Source organism: Mesoplodon bidens (genome assembly GCF_964165515.1).
Source record: "Mesoplodon bidens genome assembly, chromosome: 15".
Classification (NCBI taxonomy): Eukaryota; Metazoa; Chordata; class Mammalia; order Artiodactyla; family Ziphiidae; genus Mesoplodon; species Mesoplodon bidens.
In genome coordinates this window covers 49274971-49301808 of record NC_138171.1, presented here as the reverse complement: position 1 = coordinate 49301808, position 26838 = coordinate 49274971, and the positions used below count along the sequence as shown (strand labels likewise).

The 26838-nt window shown below is 48.3% G+C and overlaps 1 protein-coding gene across 2 annotated transcripts; it reads left to right on the top strand.

Moving 5' to 3' along the window:
- Positions 1–518: 518 nt before the first annotated feature.
- Positions 519–26247, top strand: SCNN1G (sodium channel epithelial 1 subunit gamma). 2 transcript variants are annotated; one of them, XM_081256865.1, is made up of 14 exons: positions 519–584; positions 4039–4386; positions 6282–6591; positions 8053–8243; positions 9237–9340; positions 11808–11971; positions 19962–20060; positions 21603–21720; positions 22293–22371; positions 22455–22512; positions 22701–22759; positions 24124–24199; positions 24490–25926; positions 26161–26247. In XM_081256865.1, exons 2-13 carry the CDS (start codon positions 4070–4072, stop codon positions 24868–24870), a joined length of 1956 nt encoding a protein of 651 aa, XP_081112991.1. In that variant the 5' UTR covers positions 519–584; positions 4039–4069; the 3' UTR covers positions 24871–25926; positions 26161–26247. The 2 variants fall into 2 exon arrangements, with proteins under 2 accessions (XP_081112991.1, XP_081112992.1); XM_081256866.1 differs by lacking the exon at positions 519–584 and having other exon boundaries at positions 3938–4386.
- Positions 26248–26838: the final 591 nt, after the last annotated feature.

Genomic DNA, 26838 nt, shown 5'->3' with positions numbered 1-26838 from the left:
AAGGATAAGCGGCCTGCCTGAACAGCCCTGCTGCCCAGGTGGGCACTGAAGTAGCCTCAGGCTCCATCCAGGTCAGGAGGAAGCCAGGGGCAGGAGGCTGCTTGGGATTTCTTTTGATGGTGGGGGCGGGAGGGCGCCCAACTGGACCAGAATGGAAGGCGCTGGGCAGTAACAGGGCGGCAGGAGGCGCTGCGAGGTGCTTGAGGAAGGTGCCGCACAGACCCAGCTGGAATGCAGGGTGCAGGGTGGCCTCAGGGCGGCAGCAGGTGCTGCGCGATACCACCTAGAAACACAGCGCAGGATGGGCTGGGGCGCAGTGCGGCCTCAGGATGACAGGGGGCGCAGCAGAATCGTGGCCCGCTGTGGGTTGCGGCAAGTCCTCGGCCGCTGGGGAAATACACCTGGCCAGGCGGGGGCGGGGTCCGAGGGGCGGGGCTCCAGGGGGCGGGGCTCCAGGAGGCGGGGCCCAACCAACAGGAGCCTTGGACGCTGGGGCTGCGGGATGCTCTCGCTCTACGAGGAGCAGAGCAGAGCGTACCCGGATCGTGCACACGCTAGCCGCGGACCCTTCGGAACTGAGTGAGGTGAGCCCAGCCGGGTCGGGTCGCACCAGCTCGGGGGTTTCAGGCACCGGAGTGGCCTCGGGGTCCCTGGGCTTCCCGGACACTGTCCTCCCGGTCGGCGGCGGAGCGGGCATCAGCCCGGGGCTGCCTCCCGGTACCTGGGATGCTGGGACACCTTCCCAAGTCCATTCGGTCCAGCTTTCTGCTGTCTGCCTTCGCCGTGGCCCGGGACGCAGAGCTGGGGCGGGAGACGTTTCTGAGTTACTCAGAAACCGGGTCTGGGGTGTCCGGGGCCGCGCCCCGCCTCGTCTCTCCACCCAGCACCCGCTCATTCCCTTCCTGGCCTTGGTGAGACGCGTGGACCTGACCGCGATCGTTCCTTTTCCCCTCTGGAATGTTTTCTCTGTGGTGACTAGGGTTGCAGAATGTAGCAAACACTTGAAGCGGGTTGGTTGGGTTCTCTCCGGCGGCCTCAGCGCGGCTGCCCTGGGGCAGACGTGGCTCCGGTCTCTCGGCGCGGGGAGGGCAGGGGCTGCAGAGTCGCCCCCCGGGAGGAGCGCGGGTCTGGCGCCCAGAGCCCAATGCTTGGGTCCCATCACTGAGGTCTAGGGGATAGTTGAGGTCGGGAATGGGCGAGAGGGGTGCAGTAGAGAATCATGAGGGACCCCGGAACTCCAGAGAATTCTTTTAATCCTTCCTCCCGGTGTGGCATTGGACAAGTTGCCTAAACTCTGCACTTCAGTCTTCTCCTCTGTGCCTCATATAATAATAATGGGGATTAAATAAGGCAATGTGTGGAAAGAGTAGGAGGAGGAAGTCTGGGGGTAGAGTAAGGGGTCAATACATGATAGCTGCTATTATTTCTGTTGTTCGTGCTGTTGCTGTTGTTGTTACTGTTATTATTATTATTATTATTTGAGAAGCAGTTTGTAGTTAAAGACATGGTTTCAAATCCCAACTCAGCCACTTTCTAGGGTGACCTTGGGCAAGCTACTTAACCTCTCAGTGTCTCAATTTCATGTGTATAATGGGGAAAATTATGGTGCCTATCTCAGAAGATATTTGTGGAAATTAAATGAGTTAATACCTGGAAAGTGCTTAGAAGAGTGAGTGCTGGGTGTCAGCTACTAATTCTTCCACAAGGGCATCATGTTTAATCAAGCAGTATAACCTAAAGGTAGCTACAACCTTGCTTTGTTTATAAGTTGAAATATTATTTGTGTGAACATGTGTATGTTTTATGCTGTGCAAGATGGGTTCCCTTCTTTCACCTGTGGTTTCACTAACATTGGTGGCTGATCCACTGGGGTCAACGTAGTCCTGGGGAAGGGGCTGACGGGGCAGAGGGACCCCAAGAGTTATCTTCAGTGAGAAAATGGAGGGTTTGATGACAGAAGCTTCCAGAATCACAGTTTCTGTTGAACATTCACAGAGGAGAAAATCCTCCCTGGGTTGCAGTGTTGTTTGACAGGAAATTGTACCTGGATCTAGGTTTCTTAAAACAAACTCTTGCTAATTTTTGCTTTTGGATTGTAGTGAGAGAGGAGATGAGGATGGGCAATATTTTAAATGATAAAACACAGTGAATCACATTCTTCTTGCCAAGAGGCTTCTTGCATAATTTTGAGGGTCAGAGATCACAGCAAGATCATATACGTCTGTGGAGGGTTCGAGTGGTCTGGCTGTCTTTGGATGTCTCACCTTCCTCCCACACCACTCTACATCCTTGCCATCATAAACCTGAAACCCACTAACATCATTCACTTGAAAGCCTCCCACCTTTGCCCCAGCTCCCGATTTTGGATAATATCCCATGGGTTCAGGGTGGAGAAAAAGTATTTCCTCAATGCCAGAATCCTGCCTGAAGAATGTGATGGGGCAAACTATAGTCTTTGTCCCAGACCCAGGCCTTCTGGGGGGCATGGGGACTACCCTGTATATCCTACTCCAAATTCGAGTATATCCTAATTTGCCTCTGTCACCTACGGTAGGCATAGGAAACAGAGTTTCCATATTCCCCCTCCCCAGTACCAGTGCTCACCAATACTAGTGTTAGGAAGTGGCCACACTACTTACCCAGAGTTTAGAAATTAAATAGCTCAGGATTCCATCTCTTTCCACCCCCCACTTTAGTCCCACGGACTGTTAATTAACTGTCTTGGGGAGGGGGCAGCACCCAGCACAATACCAGGCCCCTCAAGATTCCAATCCAGCGCCTCCACTTACTAGCTGTGTAATTTTGCACAAGCTACTCCTCCTCTCTGAGCTCATTTTCCTCCCCTGTAATCTGGAAGTAATAATAGTATGCCTACCTTATGGCTTTGTTGAAACATGAACTGAAATATATAGAGAGATTATATATATTTGGAGAGAGATTGATTATATATATGATATATGGAGAGAGAGACTGTATGCATTTGTGAGGCTAATGAGACTATATATTATTTTAGTTCGTTTTTTAAAAGATTATTATTTCACATTGTAAAGTTTCTGTAATTCAGGTGCAGCATGTATATTGATAAACGCCGTCATTTGCTTTCCAACACTCTTCCCCAGACAAAGTTGTTATTAAATCAAAGTGTATTCTCCAAATTCTCTTAGAATCAAGGAAATATGGCATGGTGCCTGGCAAATATTAAGTGGTCAATATTTGTAGGCTATTATTATATCAGGTGCTCTAGAAACACTAAGGGCTTGACTGTAAAGAGAAGTGAAACAGAAATGAAACAGAAACACTCCACTTGCAGTAAAGCAGCTGAGAAAAGGCTGGGAAGATAATGGCTGGGCTGGGAAGGGACTGGACATGGTCTAGGGTGGCTGCCCGGAAATTCCCTTGGCAGATTTTATCTGTTAGAATCGATTTGCAAGGTGCTTGCTCTGTGCCAGACGCTGAGCTGGGCACCAGAAGGCAGGGCAAGGCAGGAATGATGCCCTAAGGAAGGCAAGCTAATGGAGACACTAAAATCAGGCCCCTCTATGCTCTAATCATGATGGAGCTTGATAAGAGGGGTGTGGAGGCTGGTTGGGATGGGGTTGCCCTGAGGGTTCCTGCTCCAAGCGCCCAGGGGGAAGGTCCTGCAAACCGTGTGGTGGTTTCACAGGTTACACCTCACCCAGCCTCCACACAGCTTGGCCTGGGGGCCACAAGAGAAGGAGGCAGCTCTCTGGCAGCTGTGGTGGCCCAAAAGCAAATATCCTGGAGCAAGGGCCAAGGCCTCAAAGCAGACTGTCCAGGCCAGAGGGAAAGAGGAAGGCAGCCTCTGAGGACATGAGGGCTGGTGTTTCCCAGTGCCCAGCCTCCTGTGGTGGCCCAAAAGCAAATATCCTGGAGCAAGGGCCAAGGCCTCAAAGCAGACTGTCCAGGCCAGAGGGAAAGAGGAAGCCAGCCTCTGAGGACATGAGGGCTGGTGTTTCCCAGTGCCCAGCCTCCGGTCTGTGCCCACTCACCTGCTTTTTTTTTTCTCTGCCCCTCCAGCTTGTCTGCCCCACCAAGTCCCATCTTCACCATGGCTGCTGGAGAGAAGATCAAAGCCAAAATCAAGGAGAATCTGCCCGTGAGGGGACCTCAGGCACCTACCATCAAGGAGTTGATGCGGTGGTACTGTCTGAACACCAACACCCACGGCTGTCGCCGCATCGTGGTGTCCCGCGGCCGCCTCCGGCGCCTGCTCTGGATCCTGTTCACGCTGACAGCCGTGGCCCTCATTTTCTGGCAGTGTGCCCTCCTCATCTCATCCTTCTACACCGTCTCTGTCTCCATCAAAGTCCACTTCCAGAAGCTGGATTTTCCTGCTGTCACCATCTGCAACATCAATCCTTACAGGTAAGAGGCAGGGACAGGGAGGGGGGTCACGCCCCCTGCAGGTGCCAATGCCCCTCCCAAAGGTGACACACTCCAGCCTGCAATCATGCTTTTTAGAAATTTGAATTCATTGCCAGTGTTGGGAAACTGCCCTCTCCCAGGTTTGAAATCTGTACCAAGGTTTCAGTCCATCAGCTACTTCTGAGGATGGGCTAGCTCAAGGAAGGCAAGAGAGGGAGGCTGCAAGAATCACTTTTGCTTGGTGGTTGGGCCTGGAATGAACTAGCATTCCTCCTACCCTGGAGATACACACACACACACACACACACACACACACAGAGTTCAGCTTAGCCATTTCCCCTGAGCTCTCCAAGCTCACACCCTCACTCTCCCCTGAATGTGAGCTGGAGGCTGACTCAGACGTGACACCTAGGTGACTTCCAGAAGCATCTCAGCTCATCTGAACGAACCCAGCCCCACTAATTGAGATCACTGAGCTCTGGGCAGGATCAGCCCTTGGTACTGCCCAATTGTCTGCTGCAGGACCTGTTCTAAATGAGTCATTGGAATCCTCAGGATTATTGAAAACTGATCTGTGAGGCACATCAGAATCTGGCAGAATTTGTCAGAGCAGGTGTGAGGGTGGGGAGAAGAGAAGAGCAGGGGAGGAAGACCATCAAAGGGAACTAACTTGTCCAGAGTCATCAATGGGTTGATGGCAAAGCTCAAAATCAAAATCAGGTCTAAACTCATCCTCCACCTCAAAGTCTGTCTTTCTTTCTTTCTCCCTTCCTTCCTTCCTTCCTCCCTCCCTCCCTTTACCTCACCCTCCCTCCTTCCCACCCCCCTCCTTTCTTCCTTTCATCCATTGTTCCATAATCTTTTACTCAGCATCTACAAATTGTCATTCGCTGTGCTAGATTCTAGGGCATGGAAGTGAATGACCCAAACACAGTCTTTGTCCTAGTGCAGCTGATGTTGTAGTAGAGGATTGAAATATTAACAAATATAATTACACTAATAAAATTAATAACAGTGACCATTTAATAGCATATATGTGTGTATATATATATATATGTATATACATACATACATACACACAGAGATACATGGATGGATGGATGGATAGATAGATAGAATAAACTCATTGACTCTTGCCAATAACCCCATTTTACAGGTGGGGAAACTGAGACACAGAAAGGCTAAATGGCTTGTCCAGGGTCACACATCCAGAACCAGAATGGGGAACTGGAGCCCAGGTAGTTTGGCTCTGGAGTTTATACGCTCAGTCACTATGCTGTGTGGCCTATGCCCCTAGCAAGGGAGAGAGAGAGTGGGGAGAGTTAAGAGGGAGGCCAGGACCATTTGGTATTGTGAAAATTAAAAGATGGTGTTGTTATTCTTCATGTAGTCAACTCCCAGATCACGCTTCTGTGTTCTTGGGGGCTTTCAAAGTAACAGTTATACCTCTTCCCTCCCAGCATTGATTCGAGGAGAACCCATGGGCAGGGGCAAGTATGCTGGGTAGAGACAGAGCCTGCCCCCTGGGGAGACTCCTGGTTAGCAGTTATTTACTTGTCTTCACTGTGGCTGGTTTATGGGAGGCACCTGACAGTCACCACTCCAGAAATGCTGGTTGGGGCAAACTCATCAACACACCCTGAGAGCAAGCAGACAGTGGTGGCAAAGGTGAAACCACAGGAAGTCACACAAGGGTCATATGGGAGCCTGCCCCATTTACTTGAGCCAGTGGTCACATTGGAGGGGGCAAATTATAAAAGGCCTGGTTTTCTTGGCCAAGGGCTCTGAGGTGATGGGCACAGGCTGACGCACATTGATGGAAAGCAGCATGGGGAAGTGCCAGCTTTCTGCCAGAGGGGTTTCCCATCCCTGACTCCCCCTTCCCACCTTGACAGGTACAGTGCCGTGCGGGACCTTCTAGCCGATTTGGAACAGGAGACCAGAGGGACCTTGAAGACCCTGTATGGCTTTTCAGAGATTATATCTCGGAAACGCCGAGAGGCAGAGTCCTGGAGTTCGGCCAGGGAGGGCACAGGGTCGAAATTCCTCAACCTGATCCCACTGCTGGCCTTCGATAAGGGTGAGACAAGCAAGGCAAGGGACTTCCGCACAGGACGGAAGCGGAAAGTCAGGGGCAGAATCATTCACAAGGCATCAGACGTCATGCATGTCCATGACTCCAAGGAGGTGGTGGGATTCCAGCTGGTAAGATGCACATCCTCCCGGTTTCGGGGAATGGGATGGGATAGTGGGTCCAGGGAGGTTTCTCCTTTGCCATTAGCCCTATAGTCCCACAGGAAGAAACACACTCAGTTAGGGTGAATCGGCTGTAAGCAACTGAAACTGATCCAGGCAATCTTAAGATAAAAATGTCTTAGAAGGTAACCAGTAGCTCATGGAGGCCTCTTAAAGGACAGAAATTAGGGAAGATCCAGGGATCCCGGTGGCAAGAAATGATGAAAAGTCATTTCAGATACTGCTACTGGATTAAATAAGCTTCAACTGTTTTCAGTCGTTTTGTTAATCCAACCATAAAGATGGATTCAGATCCCATTTGGGGACTATCTGATTGGCCAAGTTTGGGTCACCTGATGGCTCACAGAGGGTAGGACATCTTGATGGACAGTCTCAGCTGACTGTATCCAAAGGGTGGAAGGAAATTCTACCAAAGCAAAATTGGAGTGCAGATACCAGAAGGAAGAAAACAGATAATGAGCAGCAGAAACACAGTGTTCCCAGCAGCACTTGCCTTCATGGGGTGCTAAAGATTGACTTCTCATCTCTCCTTCTTGGTCCCATCTGAGGGACTCTGAAGAAGCAGCCATTCACCAAAAATGAATTCCATTGCCTTCCTGGCCAAACTCAACCATCACCCTCCTCTCTGTGCCCCAGCCACCTCTGCAAGATGAGAACTACCTCCACTTTATAGTCTTGGTTGCTGATTGTGAGACCTCATGGCTCCAGTTGCAAATCCTGGGGGAAAATGGCCCTTTCTCTAAATCACTGAGCCTTTTTGAAATCTTCCTGGGTCCTTATATAAGATAAAGTTCTCCTTGATACCAAAATCCATCCTTTGGTGTCCATCTTTTAGGAGAGTTTTCAGGCCCTGTGTGATGAGAACATCTGGAATATACCACAATTTCCCTATAAAACTCTCATTATTATGTATTTTAAATGCTGGTCCTCCCAACTACCATGTGAGGTGGGGAAAGATGGTATTTTGGTCAACATTTTGTAGGTGAAATAATGGATAGGTAATGCCTTGCCCAAGATTCTGCAGAGAGGTCGTAGCAGAGTCTGGGCTAGAATCTCGATTTCTGGACTGTTGACCCAATAAGAAATGGTGGGAGTTGGGTGGGAACTCAGTAGCCATAATCAGTCAAAGCCTGGATGTCTGGGGACCCTGAAGAAGCTGATTTTGCTTCTCGCTTGGTAGGGAGTCACGAGAGTGAGGCTCTGTGTCCTTCCTTACTCAGCCCCTTCTTGGTCCTTGAGGCTTGAGGATGATGTGTCCCAGGCCCCAGAAGTGAGAAGAAGCCCATTCTTGCCCCAGATATCCCTCCTGTTCCCCTGAGTGTTTGATCTAGAGTTTCAGTTCCTGACAGTCCTTCTGAAGGCCGCTGGTAGGGCTGATAGTTTCATCCTGGTGTCTCCTCCTATTCACAGTGTCCAAATGACACATCCAGCTGTACAGTCTACACCTTCAACTCGGGGGTTAACGCCATCCGGGAGTGGTACAAGCTGCACTACATGAACATCATGGCACGGGTGTCTCCGGAGAAGAAAATCAACATGAGCTACTCTGCTGAGGAGCTGCTGGTCACCTGCTTCTTTGATGGGGAGTCCTGTGATGCCAGGTCAGTAGGGGAAGGCTGCTCTCTCAGCTCCAAGGACCAGCGGCTCTGAGTGCTGGGCTCCTTGCATGCACCTGAAACTCAACTAGAGGTCTTGGGAGCGATAGGTGCTCTCCTCACTGACCCTGAGTTTTGGAAAATGACTTATACAGGAGCTCAGCTGTAGAGTCAGTGAGGAAGGTGGAGATGGTGTAGAGTCAAAATATCCTTAAATTCATTAAATTACTCACAGAAACAGAGTAGTTGATGGTGGACATATAACCTTGTATACTACCATCACACATACCAGTGAGAACCACTGATCTAGTACAGGAAGGAAAGAAGAAAGGGAGGAAGGAGGGAGGGAAAGAAGACGGAGGGAAGAAAGGTCTATGTACAGATGTGTGAACTTTCAGAACTTTCCACCCTTAAGATAACACTCATATTCCTGGTAGAGATTGGGCAGTCATGGGACATTCTAAAGTGTTCCTGCTTATCTAAAGGGCTTTCTTCATTCTTTTGAAATACTAAGCCTTTCTATATGTTAGTTGATATACTGACCCTTGTGAAAACTGATTGATTGGAATCGTGTCTCCCTGAAGGTTGGGTTCTAAAGTCAGTATAAGGACACATATGATGTGATTCCTTTTCTGAGGATCATTTGCTAGGAATTGGAATGGAAAAAAGTCAAGTGTTGGCTGAGAAATTCAAGAGTAGAGGAAATGGGGGGCAGATATATTGGCACAAAGAATGCCAAGTCAGGATGGAGATGGAGGTGAGAAGATTAAGAGGGAGAACAGAAAGCAGAGAGCGGTTCTACATCAACATGTGTCAATTGGACAAGGGGCCTTGTTCATCATCTATCAGAGGAAAGATGGGGGAAGTAAGTCATGCCTATCATCCATTGTCCACAAAAGAGAGCTGGCCCATTAGCACTGCCCATTTGGACTTCAGCTCAGGTGCATGAAGGGAGTTCCCAGCATGGCCCTTTTCTGACCTGTATTCTCCCCCAAATAGGAACTTCACACGTTTCCACCATCCAATGTATGGGAATTGCTACACATTCAACAATGGACAAAATGAGACTATGCTCAGCACCTCCATGGGAGGCAGTGACTATGGTAAGGAAATCTGCACCAAGGAGATCCTGGGGTGCTCTAATGGCAAGCATGCTGGCAGCAGGACAATTGGGGATGCTTTAGGCCTTCCAGAGATGCAGGCTTTCCCCACCTGGCCAGAAACTTGGGGCACAACTTTTCTTCTTGCAGTGTTTCCATCAACATCCATATCAGTTCTTTCCTTCTTCATCAGAGTCTGTTTTCCTTTTTGACATCTCCTCTTTGCTTTTGAGAGAGCAACAGGGACAACCCTGGGGTTTCTTCTCCCAGGGAAACCACTCGGGTTTAAGCTTATAACTGGAGTGAGTAATGCTGGGCAGGCAGCTTCTAGATGGACTTAAATCCAGACATGCTGAACAGGAGATTAGGGAAGGAAACACACCTTTATCTTGGTTAAGATGACAGATTCTGGAGCCAAAACCCAGCTCTGCCACTCACTGTGTGACCCTGTGCAAGTTACACCCCTTCATCTATAATGAGGGAATAATAATAGTATCGATGATACAAGGTAATTGAGAAGACAAAATATAAAAAGCACTTAGAATAAGACCTGATACACACTGTATTAGTTTGGTTGGGCTGCCATAGCAAAATATTACAGATGGGTGACTTAAACAACAGAAATTTATTTTCTCACAGTTCTGGAGATTGGAAATCCATGATCAAGTTGCTGGCAAATTCCGTTTCTGTTGAGGAGTCTCTTGCTGGCTTGCAGTTGGCCACCTTCTCTCTGTGTCCACACATGGCCTGTCTTCTGTGGAGAGAGAGAGCTTTGTTGTCTCTTCCTCTTCTTATGAGAACACTAATCCTATGGGATTAGGGCCCACCCTTATGACCTCATTTAACCTTAATTACCTGCCTAAAGTCTGAATCTCCAAATACAATCACATTGGGGATTAAGACTTCAACATATGAATAGGGTGGAGGGGGCAACCTGCGGACAGACACAAAATTCAGTCCATAACACATACTATACACACAATAAATGCTAGATGTGGTTGTCATTACTACTATTACTACCATTACTACCATTGCTGCTGCTACTACTATCACCACCAATAATTACTACCTCCAGTATTAGTTTTACTACTACTCTACTACTGTGACTTTTGTAGAGAAGGCAGGAACTCAACAGACTGGACTGGTTTCCTGTCATGGAGGAAAACCCACTTGGACTCCTCATCTTTGTTACTGTATTCTCTGTGTTCTTACCAAATCTGCAAGAAATCATAATTCAGGGCACACACATCAGTGGGAAGAAGTAGTCTGGGAACTGTTGCACAATCCTGGCTCTGCTGCATGTGGGCTGTGTGACCTTGAGCAAATCGCTTCCCCACTCTGGGCTTTGTTTCCTTTACTTACAAATAGAAGAAGTCAGAATAACTCTCAAAGTTCTCTTCTTTCAACTCATATAGGCCCTACTCTCATTTGTTTACCAAATGTTTATTGAGTGTCTTCTGTATGCCAGGCCCTCTTCCAAGTCTTAGGGACACAGTGGTGAATAAGACAGATGCCATCTCTGCTTTCAGGGAGCTTGCATTTTGTTGCAGAGAGACAGATAAATGAGTGAACAAGCACATAGATATTATCTGGTTATCAATCCTAGTGAGCGCTATGAGGAAAACGTGCAAGGGTAGAGAGAGTGGCTGGGGCTGAGATGGGGGGTTTATTTCAGATAAGGAGGTCCAGAAAGGCCTCTGGGAGGAGGGTTATTTAAAGATGGAAAATACGCATTAAGGTCCATGGAAGAGCATTTTGGGCACTAGCAAGTCCAAGGACCCCAAGAAGGAAATGGATTTGGTAGCTCCAGAAACAGAAAGAAGACCAGCGTGCTTGGAGCTTCTTGATGGAAGGGGAGAGTGGAATGAGGAGGGAGGCATCATCATCTGCCTGAGAACCACAGTCAGGTTTCTGGACTTTATGCTATGGCATCCCCATGTATGCAATGAAATGCCACTAAAGAGTTTCAGGCAAGGGAGTGACCTGATCTGATTCCTGATTTTAAAAGGTCCCTCTGGCTGCTGGGCTCAGATTAGACTGCAGGCGCAAGAAAAAAAAGAAAGAGTGGGAGCAGGGAGAGGAGTTAGGCCAGTGATCGGATTCACCACTGGTGTCTCTCCCCGAGGGTTTAAGCAGCCACAGCTCTGTGTGTCCCTTTGGGTGCCCAGCAGAACTCCCCATCTCAAAGAACCACATGGAGATTCGTGTCTTAGGCAGGGTAGTAGTTTTGCTTATACTTAGCAAATCTGCAGTAGTGACACTGTTTCTGAGCCCTATTTTGTGCTAAGCCCTGGCGACAGAGCAGTGAACAAGTCAGGCTGGAGTTTCCAGTCTCAGCCTTGTCTACCTTTCACTTGTGGGGAATGCCTGGGTCTTGGTTTTGAGACTCCCAGAGCAGTGGGAGAGGTAGGCTACGACCAGGGAATGTTCTCCTGGCTTTTGACCACAGCAGGCTGCCTTATCCTCCCAGGGCTGCAGGTCATCTTGTACATAGACGAAGAGGAGTACAACCCCTTCCTGGTGTCCTCCACTGGGGCTAAGGTGATTGTCCATCGGCAGGATGAGTACCCCTTCATCGAGGATGTGGGAACAGAGATTGAGACGGCCATGGCCACCTCCATAGGGATGCACCTGGTAAGAGAATATTCTGAATCCCGTCGGCTTCATGAGGAGGACAGATTTTGTTGAAGGATAACAACCAGTGAGGGGCAGCTTATGGAAAAGAGTGTTGGTTTCAAAAGGAAGCATGGTCTAATATTTTCCAGTGGTTACCCCAGTGGTCATTCTAGTAGTTATACTAAAGGCTGTCTTTGTATGTTTTGTATGGATGAACAAGGACAGGATGCCATTTTGGATAAGAATTTAAGGAACCTTCCTTGTTCCAGAGACAAATGTCAGCATTTATGGAACCTGTGCTGGTCAGGCACTAACTATGTATTTGTCACTAATATACATAGAGCAGATTAACACCTTTCTGGGACACCTAGAGGCCACTGGGGCATGTAAACCACTATTGGAAAGTCATTGGGCCATCAAAGGTCTATTTGGACCATCCTACTTCCATCAGTTTCACCTCATTTACCGAGAGCCTCTCCCCTCAAGTCTTTGACCTTTTCTGACCTCACTAGGTGCTGAGAACACTCATACCTGTCAACGAAAGCACATCTGGGCTGCAGACTCTAATCCCTGAGTCAGTCATGCCCAATGGAAGCAGAAGGGCAAGGCGAGGAGTGTGCTCAGACGCCCCTGGCCACGCTTGTACAGTCTCTTGTTTGCAGGCCTGGGGTCTTTTTATGCCAGTCTCTGTCTCACTCTGTCTCACTCTCTCACTCTCTGTCTCTGTCTCTTGCTCTATCTAATAGAATAACTATTAAGTACTTATTTAAGGGGAGTATATGCACAAAGTAAAAATCCCAAACAATACAAGGAGCCTACCATGCAGATGTATTTCCCTTCTATCCCTGACCTCTGGTTCCCTCCTTCCTCTGCACAGAGACGATTGCTGCTGCTTCTATGTTTCAATTTCTCCTTTTATGCAAATACAAAATACTGTTCTGCCCCATTTTTCACTTGATACTATGGCTTGGAAATAGTTCCATATGAATACACATATAGAGTCTGCCTCATTCTTCTTAAAGACCCATAATAGTCCATTGTGTGGATAAGTTATTGAAGCAATTCCCTGTTGATAGACTTGAGATTGTTTCCAGGTACAACTAAAAGCAATGGTGCAATGTGATGTGTAGTCATCGACTGCTTCCTAGAAGTATATCAATCAGTATGCATATTAGCCAAATTGTCCTCCAATAACGTTGTACCCACACGGGTATTAACCAATTTTTAATCTTTGCTAATCTGTCAAGAAAAAAATGGTATCTATTATAATTTTTGACAGTCATTCTTAGTGGCATTTTTTCACCTATTTATGGAGGAAAAAAATTTCCTTGTGGACTCTTTTGTTCATGCCTTTGTTTATATCCAACCTCAGTGTCCCAAATTAAACATATTAGCCTTCATCTCTCACAAATTTTTCCTCCAGAGCAGTCGTTTCCAAACTTGTTGATCAGTAGATTCAGATCTACTGAATCAATGTCTCTGAGAGATGAGCCCAAGGATCTGTATTTTTACCAAACTCCAGTGGTCATTTCAAGAGGCCACAGACTCAGGAACCTCAGCTTTAGAAACCTGAGTAGTTCAGAATGAAAGAAGAAAAGTGTGTCTTCCTAGGAGAAAGTAAAGCTAGGATGACACCAACGCTTTAGCACAGCCATAGATGATGGCTTCAGAGTGAGTTATAAAGTGATATAGTGGGCATTGGGGCTTGTATATTCCTCCATCATCTATTCATTCAACAAGCATTTTCTGAGCACATCCTGTGTGCTAGATGCTGGGGCTACACCAGTGCCCCAGGACTGTCGCTGTCCTTTTAGAACTGAGGGTCTAGCAGAGAGAATCAATAACAAAAAATTGCACAGGTGATTAACTCTAATCATCATAGGTGCTAAGAAGGAGAAATACAGGATGCATGAGAGCATATCACAGAGATGCCTGATTTAGGGCTTTTTAATAGGGAGAAGAGGGGAGTTCAAGGGGTGCTTTCCTGAGGAAGTGCTATTTAAGTTGAGACAGCAGAGAAGATAAACTGGCATCTGTGGCTTCAGTGCCTCACCATGTCCCATCAAAGGACAACCCTGGACAAGAGAAAACATCAGGATGGCACATCTGTGAAGCCGTGTCATTTAGTGGCTTTGTTCAATGTGGGAAATTTGTTCCAACATGAGAAGTATTGTGTACCAACTTGGGCTGTGTGAATGCTGATTGCCCAAGGAAAAATCTTGAGCCCCAACCTGCTCGAACTGTGATTTGAAAAGACTTTAAGTTACTACCTTTTTTTTTTTTTTGGCCGCACCGTGTGGCGTGCGGGATCTTAGTTCCCCAAACAGGGACCAAACCCATGCCCCCTGAATTGGGAGCATGGAGACAACCACTGGACCACCAGGGAAGTCCCTTTAGCTTACTACTTAAGGAGCCAGGTCTCTGATGCCTCTGTTCACTGGCAGATTACAAAACTCCCAGATCAGAATAGTGAACATTTTGATCCAACGTTTCTCAGGCAGTTTTATACCATGAAGAAGCACCTGGGCTTTGCAGCACATTCTTACCTTCTGCCTCTCACAGTGTCTGCACACTTAGAGCTTGGGAAAGTACAAGAACTAAGGAATTGGCCTCTGGTTTTCTTCCCTGAGCTTAGAAAAATATTCATCACACTGTTAAGCAAATGCTCTCTTTAGCGATGATGGTAAACAAAGACATGGGTCGGTTTTCTGCTACACTTAATTTGAGATATACAAAATCAAAGCCACAGAGCAGGGCCAGGAAGCTCTAGTTCTGATTTATGAGCATTTAAAACAAAACAAAACAAAAAAACTAGGGATTACTGAGAAGTCACCAGAGAGTCACTAGAATAAGTCCGAACAAACTAGACTTCCTTCCTTTCTTATTTATTTTTTATTTAGTTATTTATCTACTTTCGATAGGCATGTTAAACTGGTAGACTCAGTTTGTTAGGCAGTTGGTTAACTAATCTTCCTTCATTCACGGAGGCATGTGTGTCCAAAGCACTGGATATTCAGAGATGGATACAACAGAGCACCTACCTTCAAAGATTCACCTTTAAGAGAAGATAACATACATTTGCAACGCAGGTCCAAGCTCTGTGAGAACAGGGACCTTCTCTATCTTGCTCCCAGGCTCAGTTCTTAGAACGTAGTAGATCCTCAGTAAATATTGTTGGATAGATGGATGGATGGTTGGGAGCCAGGACAGAAGCTTTTGGTGAAGGCTTTCTAGGTGATGGATTCTTAAAGGACAATCATCAGGCAAATAGTATCAGGAAAGGCTAGTCCAGACAAAGGGCATAGCAATTACAAAGGGGTCGCAGAAAGGATTTGAAGCCATGTAGTGAGTCATTCTGAAAAACCACTTTGGCTGAAGTGCAATCAAGATACTGGAGACAGCGCAGTATTTACAGTAACACTAGAAAGAAATGATGAGGCCCTAGCTGAGGCAGTGGCTGTGGGGATGAGCAAAAGTGAATGGATGTGAGAGATATTACAAGCAACAGGGTTTGACAACTGAGGTCACTGAGGAAAGGCCTGGGGGATTTAGATTGATAGTTAGGTTCTGGCTTGGGTAGTGGGGTGGATGGAAGTGCCCGGTTCTAAATTAGGGAATACAAGAAGGGTAGGTTTGGGGGAGAAGATAACCACTTCAGTTTGGGACATACCCAAGTTGTTGTGCCTTTGGGAAATCAAGGTGAAAACGTTCTGCCCATAGACGCTGTGAACCTGGAGCTCAGGAGAAAAATCCGGGGGCCATGGCGGGGTTGAGGGGAGGGTTACCTCTAGCATAATTCTAGACTTGGAAAGAAATGCCATCACCCAAGACCTGAGACAGGATGCAAATGTTTAAGGGCTGAGCAGAAAGAAAATGGAGAAATAGAGGGACCAAAGTAGCAGCAGAAGCTGGAAAGGGTTGGTGTCAGAGAAACGAAGAGGGTTTCCAAGAAGGTATTAGCTAGGGTGCCAAAAGCAGTTGAGAGGTCAAGCAAGGTAAAGGGCAAAAGCTGTTGGGTTGGGCGACCAAGAGGTCACTGGTTCTCTGCCAGAGCAGTTTTCAGTGGAAGGAGTGGAACAGAGACCAAAGTACAATAGGTTGGATGATGAATGAGAGATGAGGAAGTGGGCAAGGGCAAATTCACCCAGGGGAGTGTGGAGCCAGGCCCCGGAGAGGGGCGAGACTTCACTGTCATTGCAAATCTTACTGTACATTTTTTTTTTAAAGATTTATTTATTTATTTTTGGCTGCATTGGGTCTTCGTTGCTGAGCGCGGCTCTCTCTAGTTGCGGCGAGCAGGGGCTACTCTTCGTTGAGGTGCACGGGCCTCTCACAGCAGTGGCTTCTCTTGTTGCAGAGCATGGGCTCTAGGTGCGTGGGCTTCAGTAGTTGTGGCACGCGGGCTCAGCAGTTGTGACTCGCAGGCCCTAGAGCGCAGGCTCAGTAGTTGTGGTGCACGGGCTTAGTTGCTCTGCGGCATGTGGGATCTTCCTGGACCAGGGTTCGAACCCGGGTCCCCTGCATTGGCAGGAGGATTCTTAACCACTGCACCACCAGGGAAATTTTTATCTTAAAGCATGCACACACACTTCTCTTCATAAGCATATGTATAACAGGGATTAAGGTTTCAGACTTTGAAGCCAGACAACTGTGGTCCAAACCCCAGCTTTGCATTTTGATTGTGTGATCTCTGTGTCTCAGTTACCTCATCTGTAAAATGGGGATGATAATAATGTTACTTCATAGTCTGGTGAGAATTCAATGAGTTGGTTCATGTGAAAATTGAAAACAGTGCTTGGCATGTATTGGGTGCTCCAAAAATATTGGCTATTACTGTACATTTTTTTAAGAAAAGAAATGTGAAGGGAAAGGAAAATATTTGAACCAAAAAGAGGGGGTAGGGAAGATTTTTCTTGTCCTCATGACACCCTTCTGAGTGAGATATTGAGTAAGATATTGATCTGTTCCATATAGTATATAGAAAGTACTAATTATTTGCCATATGTGTTGCAAATATCTTTCCCAGTGTGTGCTTTTATTTTAGTTTTCATTATGCTACTCTTTCACATGCAAAAACATCAGATGTTTACATAGTCAAAACCTTTGTTTTCTTCTTTAGTCACTATGTTTATTGAGGATTTTCCCTCCTTGAGATCAGATACTGAGCTGATTTTCCTTCCGGTTATTTTATTATTTCATTTAATAGTTTAACCCACTAGAATTTTATTTCTGCAGAATGTGAAATGCAGAATTCCTCCAAATTCTTAACAAGTAGTCCTAACTTCATATGTTGCATAATTCTTTTTTCCTCCATTGATTAGAAACGTAAAAATAACTTTTACAATTATTTATATCTATAAATTATTTTATAACATTACAAATAACTTTTATAATTTATTACAATTTACAAACAGAACAAAAGAAAAGTGAGTTAAAACACCCATAATTCCACCTAGAGCCTCCTGCTGCCACCTGGGCTTTTCCCTGGCACAGTTCATACTTTTAAAGAGGTGAGCTAAGGACTCTGTGCAGCTGCCCCCCAACCCCCGCCCAGGATTCTCAGAAGGAAGCAGATAGGACCTCATTTTGATAAATGATTCCTGCTCCCCCATACACCCACATACAACACATGTGCACACAGACGCCTAATCACACCTACACATACCTGTGCATGCTACACACATATCTATCTATCTATCTACCTATCCATCTATCCATCTAAACTTGCACACACTCTCACACACACATACATATATACCCATTCTCATTTTGGGGTCCCTAGGGGTCAGGACAGAAGCCAAAATGTTTCCCCACGCTGCCCAGATCAGCATTTCTGGTAAACTGACAGTGAAGTGGGGGAGTGAAAGGCGGCGGGGGAGAGAGAGTGAGAGCAAGCCAGGGCTCTGTCCAAGTTCATCTAGCTGTGGCTTTGAGAAGCTAAAGACCTCTCTTCCCCTCTCAAAAGGCCGTTGGCCCCATCTGCCCCAGCCCCAGGTGTTTCAGAAAGTAACCTGAATAACCCAGGAACTCTGAGTTTGATAAGCATCGTTGCAAAGTAAAGGGCCATCGAGTACTCAAAAAGCATAAAAATCACAATATGACTTCTCACATCGGTTTTCTGGAAGTGGTCCATGGCCTGGTTCTCAAAGTAGAAGGAGCCTCAGCCACCTTTGCCAGCTGCACAGGGCTTACCTGTGTGGACGGACCTTCTCCCCTAGATGCCAGGCTGTTGAACTCTCCCCACAGGCAGGTAGAGCCCTGTACCTAGTAGCTGACGCTCTAGGCTCTGTGGACATCCTGGGCCTGGGGGCTCCAAGGGACATCCGATCAGGGAGACTGCTGCTTGGAGAAGCTTAGAGGGTAGCATTGAATGGAGGTGCCCTCGAGGGAAGCCATTGCTTGGCATCTTCGTGCCCAGATCCCAGCCCAGCCCTGGCATGCACTAGAGGCTCTAAATCAGTTTGCTACCCAGCTAGTAGAGGAATGAAGTAAGTCTGTTTATTCTGTACTGACGTGGAAAGACACTCACTCTTTATTATTAGTGAGAAGAGGACATTGCAGGGCAAAGGGAACGTGTGATGTGTGTCTGGATCTCAGGATCAAGATCTGACCTGTTGGAGTGGGTACCCGGGGGAAGAGAGGAAACCAGACGGCTACTTTCCTCTCTGCTTCTTCTGTTTAAACGTTTTAAAATGAGCACTGTCTTTTGCCCCGGAGGGCAAATTAATTTGCAATTAATTGAAGGAGACTAATGGGTCAACAGATGAATTATAATACAAACAGAAAGAGATTATAGCCACTTGAGATGTCTGTAGTTTCTACCTGTGCCAAACTTCTTGATTCCTTCCCCCCACCCAATCACCTTTCTCTCTGTGCATCCACTCTTCAAAGGAAAAAGAATTTTCTTCCCTCCCATAAATCTGCCATCCATTTGCCCTTTACCCACCCCATTTCATAAAAGACAAAACAAAACTCTTTGTACACACACACACACACACCAAATCCTAGCTATGATATGGTCACAGTATATTCAGTTGTTATTCCCCCTTGGGAGACATTACCCTTTTTTTTTTTTTTTCTTAATTGGCTTGTCTGGATTGTTCCTTTGCAGTGACAAATATTAAGCTAGAACCAAACGTAGTAAGCCATAATAAAATATAATTTAATAAGGCTTTCGAACAGTGAGTTACCATGCTCTTACCTCCTCTGATCAGGGTATCATTCTGCTCTGCTGGGTATTCTTTGGTCCTCTCTAAGAAAGTCCATTTTTTCAAGTCAACTTCTGGGACCAGAAGACAAGAGGGTAGGAAATGAGTCCTTCACTGAGACAAGGACCCTGTGCAGCACAGTCATTGCTTATCTTTCTAATCCCTCCAGCCCCTCCCCGTGGGTTCTCCAGTGGCTCACTACATTCTGAAAACCAAATCCAAACCCAAATTTCTCAGCACAGCATAGGAGGCCGCCATGATTTGGCCTTGGCATCCCTCTCTGACCTCGCCTCCAGCGACGGCTCTCCCTTTTAGCACGTTCCGGCCACCCTGGCCCTCTCCCGCCTCCAGCCTTGCCGCTTTCTTTGCCTAATCCTCTTCCTACCTTTCTTGGCAAGTCCAGCTCTTTGTTGCCATTCCATGTCGAGCCAACATGTCTTTTTCTCAGAGACGTCTTCCCTAATCACTTTTGGAAAGACTGCCCCCTCCTCCCAACCCCTCTAGTCTCTCTACCCAGTTTCATTGATCACTATCAAAAAAGATCCAAAATGATTTATTTGCTTTTTGACCATCTGTCTACCCCACTAGAATGTGAGCTCCACAAGTACATGGAACTTGTCTGTTTTAATCACTGTGGATTCCATAATGCCTAGAATAGCATCAAGCTCCTAGTAGGTGCTCAATAAATATTTGTTAAATGAATGACTGGGTAGCTGCTCAGCTCCTCGAAGCTGCTAGAAATGCCCCTTGTCTGGGTCCTGGGGGAGATCAGGACTGAATGTGTGCTGTTGTGATTACAGACGGAGTCCTTCAAGCTGAGTGATCCCTACAGCCGGTGCACGGAGGACTGGAGTGACGTGCTGATCACGAACATCTACAATGCTACGTATTCCCTCCGGGTACAGACTGGAGGCAGCACCCAGCCCCGGGTTGTGGCCTGGACCCAGGGAACAAAGTTATATATAGGCTGGGGTGTGTCTGGGACTGGGAACTGTGGTTAGAATCCTGGGGTTCATCCAAGGACCTCAAGAGCAAATGATGCCAGCTGGTTCCGGTCCTCTTCAATCCATCTGTAACCAGAGCTTAATTGATTCATTGAGGTTTGCATGGAACAGAATGTACAGCTGAGATCCACTTCCTAAATGGGCCTTGGCGAGTGAGGGACAGGAGGAGGAAGCAGTCTGGGAGAGGCACTGGGTGAAGGGTGCCCTTCACCCACTGATGGCTTTGGGCAAGTTGTGTGCTCCTCAGCAGTCACCAGGGGAGTTTGGATTGGATCAGGGGCTGCTAAGTGGCAGATCCCAGGTCCCTTCCACCCTGCTCACCTGGTTTTTCTGGATGGTGTTTAAAAGTCAGGGAATTTCACAAGAAAACCCAGATTTCTAGCTTCTCTTGAAAAACAAGATCTGGGAACATTGGACCCATATTCCTACAGGATAAACAGTGGGTGGAGTGGCCTTATCAAACGAGATATGTTCTCTGGTTCCCCATGGTCTCCACCACCCGCTAGTGTATTACCTATGTCAACCCTTGAGTGAGATCACCTGTTACCCTGCCTCCTGTTCAGGCAGTCTGCCCTTTGCCTCCCACCAGGACACTAAGAGAGCCAATGAGAATCATCCCAGCAGAACGAAAGGACCAGGCGCCCTGAGTGCACTGAGTCCACTAGCTTCCACCAGAGCTGAGCTGAGGGGTGGTGGAGACAGTGAGTGAAAAGAGACCTGTAGTCAGACAATGTCTGCTTGTAGGAAATAGAAACACATTCACACTGACTTCAAGACCAGAAAAAAAAAGGGGGGGGGGGCGGTCAGCTCGTTGGAAAGATACTCTGGATAATATCTAGTGAGAGGCTACCATTTAAAAACACTTCACATCTTTCAGTTCATAGTCACAACAACTTCATGAAGTAGGCCTTGTTATACTTATTTCAAAAATGAAGAAACCAAAGCATCAGAGAGATTAAGTAACTTGCCTGAGGTCACACAGCTGGGAGGTAGCACAGCTGGTATTTGAACTCAAGCAGCCTGCCTTCCGAGCCCACACCGTTAGCTTTTATGCTATAAGCTTCATGGATATTATGGTCCCCAGGGATCCAGCCTGAAGGGCTTGGACCTGAGAATCGGAAAGTTGGGGGCTGGGTTTGTTTCTCTCTGTTTCTTAGCACCTGCTCCGAGTTTCCCACTTATATCTGGGTCAGCACTTACATGATGGAAAATGACCACGGCAGCTCTAGCTCAACCTGGCCTCCACGTCTGTTTACATTCCCAATAAATTTTCTAGCATTGTCCCTGTGGCCCTATCGGCTGTGACATGAGGGGTACATGTATGTTGTCTGCCAAGGCTGTGGAAAGCTGACCCGCTCCGACTGAGGGATGTAGGGAAGGGGTCTCTGGCATCCACGTGCAAGGAGGTTAAGGGAATTCCTGGGTCTTGTCTTTCAGATCTGCCTTCACTCGTGCTTCCAGGCAAAGATGGTGGAGAAATGTGGGTGTGCCCAGTTCAGCCAGCCTCTACCTCAGGGAGCCAACTACTGCAACTACCAGCAGCACCCCAACTGGAGTGAGTGAGACCCACCCCCACCTCACACACCCCAGGAGCGGGGTCAGCCCAGACCTGGCAATAGCTAAGGCGCTCCTGGGACCCTGCCCCATGGCCTTTGGCCTGAGGGAGATATTGATAGAGAGACACGACCAGTTTCACTCCTGTCGTGAAGCCTGGCTTGAATTCTACTTTCTGATTAAGGATCAAATGCTACACCCCAGCTTGTGCTAAAACCTTGACCACCTCTGTCAACTCCAGGAGGTAGGAACTATTCATAGTATCCTCTGACAGAACAGGTAACTGAGGCTCAGAAAGGTTAAGCAACTTGCCCAAGGTCACACAGCCAGGGAGCAACAAAGCTAGACCCAAAGCAAGGGCTGCTAACCTGCCCCCGACCCCAACTCATGTTCTTAGCTGTGGCAGTATTCTGTCTCTCAAAATCACAAGCCAGAAATTGTTTCCCGAGAACTAGTGTTTGTAGAAAGTGGAAGGTGAAATCATTAAAAGGAGACTATGGGGGCACCACTGGAAAACCCTAGGAAGGGTCCTGTGACCCCAAAGCTCATGCCACCCTGCACTCTGTCCGTCAGTGTACTGCTACTACGAACTGCACAAGGACTTTGTCCGGGGAGAGCTGGGCTGCCAGTCAGTGTGCAAGGAAGCCTGCAGGTGAGTGGACCCAAAGCAGTGGGATGAGCAGGGCTGGGCTGGGCCAGGCCACCCACCCTCACTCCATGCCCTTCTCCACGTAGCTTTAAGGAGTGGACGCTGACCACCAGTCTGGCACAGTGGCCATCTGAGGTTTCCGAGGTGAGTTCTCTGTCCGCTCTTCCCCCTGGAGCCCTCAGCCTGGAGCCTCATGTCCTGATTGTGTCCTCTGGCCTCAGGGGTGATCCACAGGGGAGGCCTGGGTCAGGGGCTGGGGCTGAGAGGGGAGGGCAGACAGGCTGGCTCTGGTCTCTCCAGGCATCCCCAGGCCACTTCTTTCTCCACCACAGAAATGGTTGCTGTCCGTTCTCACTTGGGACCAAGGCCAAATAAAGAAAAAACTCAACAAGTAAGTTGACCTCCGCCCTGCTTCCTCTGCTTCTGCCAGCCCCCATCCCAGCCTGCTCACTTGATTCCTCAGTGCCAATCTCCTTTTCATTCATTCATTCATTCATTATTTCTTTATGCAACAAATATTTACTGAGTTCTTATCATAAGCCAGGCCCTGCTCGAGGCCTGGGGCTCTCAAACTTTTTGACCATGACCCACAGTATGAAAATACTTTTTCCATTGTGTCCCATTGAATACATAACTGAAATAAAATTGTCATGAAACAGTACTCCCTTATGATGTACAAAGCATTCGGGCTGCTTCTCAAATGTTGCATACTCGGGTACCAAACCAATTGTTTACATCCATCCCGATTGGTCACAGCACAATTCTGAATGATTAGTGCCCGTATCGGTTGATAAAAATTTCGAATCTCTCTGTGGATGCAATCTGATCTTTTCTATTTCATTTTGTAAAAGGTAATGGTCATAACCCAGTAAGTTTATTTCATGGCTTCCTGATGTATCTTGACCCACTTGGAAAAATACTCCTTTGAGCCATGCAGCTTCTAATTCCACTTGAATTTTCCACATGGAAATTCACTTCCAAGGGACCTTTAGCAAAAATCAGCCAGGGCAGAGTTCAGGGACCTCAGCAGGTGGAGACAAAGATGGGAGAGGGTGGGGGGATTGCCGTGTGAACCTACATCTCTCTGGGCCACTACTGTCTCCACAGTGCCCAGCCCTGGGCCAGATCCTTCTAGGTTTGAATACCAGCTCTGCCAATCATGAGCTGTGTAGTCTTAGGCAAGTTACTTATCCGATCTGTGTCTCAGTTGCCATATCAGTAAAATGGGTATGATTAAAACATACCTGCCTCATAGGGTTGTTGTGAGAATTAAATAAGTTGACTCACATAAGGTTCTTGGAACACATAAAGTTCTTCCAGTGCTTGGCAACGCAGGAAGTGGTCAGTAAATGCTAGCTGTTATTATGGTTGTTATAATTATGACCTTATACCCAGCCTGCCTCGCTCAGTTACATCACTTGCCTGTCTCCCGTACATGTTTTAGACTGCAATCAAACAACTACAATGTCAAGGTTTAATGAAGAACACTGTTCTGTGGGAATGCAGCTGAGGGAACTTAGTCTACAGGTGGGGAAATGGTTTTTGAGTGAATGAATGAACCAGCCCCAGGCCAGAGGTGTTCTCTGTGGTGCAGAAGGAAACCCATAAACCAGGTTCTAAGACCCTGTGGAGCTCAGAGCCTGGTCTGTGCTGGGGGCTGGGCAGGAGAGAGAGAGCCATGCTGAGAGGCTGTCCATCTGGTAGAGTGCAAAGGCCTCCAACTCACCTTGGCCCTGCCTATTGGAATCTTTACAGAACAGACTTGGCCAAACTCTTGATATTCTACAAAGACCTGAACCAGAGATCCATCGTGGAGAGCCCTGCCAACAGCGTGAGTGGCTTCCTTCTGGGACCTGTCCCGGGTCTGCGAGTGTACGCATCTGCCTGGCCTTGGGGAGCAGAGTCAGATTGTGGGGATCCAGCCTGAGCTCGTAGGGCCACCAAAGGCCAACCAAGCCTCAGATAAGGCAGAGTAAGAGGGGACAGGAAGGCTGCCCCCATTTTCCCCCAAACCTGTTCGGGGCCAGGGCTAGCCAGTGACTCCCTTGGGAATTGGGGTCTTTGCATGAAGCCAACTTGGTGGGGGTCCCTCCTGATAGTCTGGCTTGGCCTCCCTTGCAGATCGAGATGCTTCTGTCCAACATCGGTGGCCAGCTGGGCCTGTGGCTGAGCTGCTCCATCGTCTGCGTCATTGAGATCATTGAGGTCTTCTTCATCGACTCCCTGTCCATCGTCGCACGCCACCAGTGGCACAAAGCCAAGGAGTGGTGGGCCCGGAGGCAGGCGTCCCCCCACCCCGAGGCTCCCCCCAGCCCTCAGGGTCAGGACAACCTGGGCCTCCATATAGACGATGACCTGCCCACTTTCACCTCTGCCTTGTGCCTACCTCCAGCCCCAGCAGCCCAGGTGCCGGGCACGCCGCCCCCCAGATACAACACCTTGCGCTTGGAGAGGGCCTTCTCCAGACAGCTCACAGGCACTGAGGTGCCAGCTGAGTCCTGAGGCAGGCTGGGGAAGAGAGACCGAGCCAGGACCACCAGCCATGGTCTGAGAACTTAGACCCTGTCTCCTGCACCCGCTCTGGGCTTCTCAGAGACATTGACTATAAGTCTACTTTGAACAAGGTGGGGCCTGGGCATGCGCAGGGGACTGTTGGACCCCACCCAGCAATGCTAGCAGCCGCCCAGGATGAGATAGTTCCTGCAGCCCAAACCCTTAGGATATCTGCTACCGAGACAGATGGGGCCGAGGAAACACGGCCGGCCTGGACAAAGGCCAGGAGTGAAGCCTGACAGAGTTCTTCGCCAGATCTTCAGAGACAAAGACTCCTCCAAAGCCCCGAGCTGTGGGTTTCAGCCACTCCCCCAGCCTGGGCTGGGACCCAAGGATGTGACCTTAGGTGTTGAGGCCTGACAATCACTGCCTGGTGCCAAAGATAGGAAGGAGGAGGCTTCAGGCCTGGAGCTGGAGCCGTTTGTGAATAAACTGCTTAGTCACTGACATTGGGGCGAGGTCTGCTCTGTGCCCTGAGGCAGGAGCTGGCCCAAAGTGCTCGGAGTGTGTGGAGGGGAAGGGTGCATTGGAGGGAGGCCTGGGGGGTGTGACAGGAGGTCCACACTCCAGGGTGGGTGTGGGACATATTCTGGGCAGCTAAGCCAATGCTCTGGGCCCTTTCCCCAAGCAGAGAAGGGCCAGGGAAAGGACATTGGTGGACACTGCTGTCCAGTGGTAGCACGAGCCATAACGGATTATCTCCTGATAACCCTCTCAGCTGCTCCCCCTCCAAGGCAGACCCCGTACCCCCACCAATGGCCTGCACCTCACCAACAAGCCAGCCACGGGGACAGCCGCCTCCTGGCGTATTCACACCTTCCAGGAAGATAATAGCTAACGTGTATTAAGCGCATAGTAGGTGCTCAACATCAGCTCAAGGGCAGTGTTCTGGCTGCCGTGCTAAGCACTCACAGAGATTAGCATAGGAGACTGCAAACGACAACACACAGGCCAAATCCTAGTTTTGCTTGTGACCTAAGAGTGAGTTGGATGGTTTTTGGTGGGGTTTTTTTTAATATTATTTTTTTTTTTTTTTTTTTTTTTTTTTTCTTTTTGCGGTATGCGGGCCTCTCACTGTTGTGGCCTCTCCCGTTGCGGAGCACAGGCTCCGGACGCGCAGGCCCAGAGGCCATGGCTCACGGGCCCAGCCGCTCCGCGGCATATGGGATCCTCCCAGACCGGGGCACGAACCCGTATCCCCTGCATCGGCAGGCGGACTCTCAACCACTGCGCCACCAGGGAGGCCCTAATATTATTAAAAATATCAAAAGAAGGACAGTTTGTGACCTGAAAATTATATGCAATTCAAATATCAGTGTCCGTAATAAACTTTTATTGGAACACTGTCACGCCCATTCGTTCACTAATTGTCTATGGCTGTGTTTGTGCTACCATAGCTGGTAGAGGTGAGTAGCTGCAACAGAAACTCTACAGCCCCCAAAATCAAAAGTATTTATTCTCTGGCCCTTTACAGAAAAAAATACCTGCCAACCCCTGGACTAGCACAGTAAGTAGGTATCCCACTGTATGGATGAAGAAACTGAGGCATAGAAATGTTGAGTTACTCGCTCAGGGTGACAACTAGGAAGTTGCAGAGCTGGGATTCTAACCCAGGCACTGTGACTCCAGGCCACGCCCCCAACCCTCTGCATTTTATCACTCCATCATTTTGCATCCAATCAGTGTCTGTGCCTTTTATGTGTGAGGCTCATGTCAGTTCGGGTGGGAAGAGGGGTAGGCTCCCCACCCACATCCGTGGGTGTGGAGAGGCCCTCATTCAGGTCTGCTTCCTGCTCAAGCAGAGGCAGAAGTCTTGGTGAAAGAGCAGGGATTGGGGGACCCTGCCTGGTCCAACCCAACCTCAGACCTGTGGCTGCCAGAGCCATCTCTGCCCCCTGCAGTGGTTCCTCTGGCCCT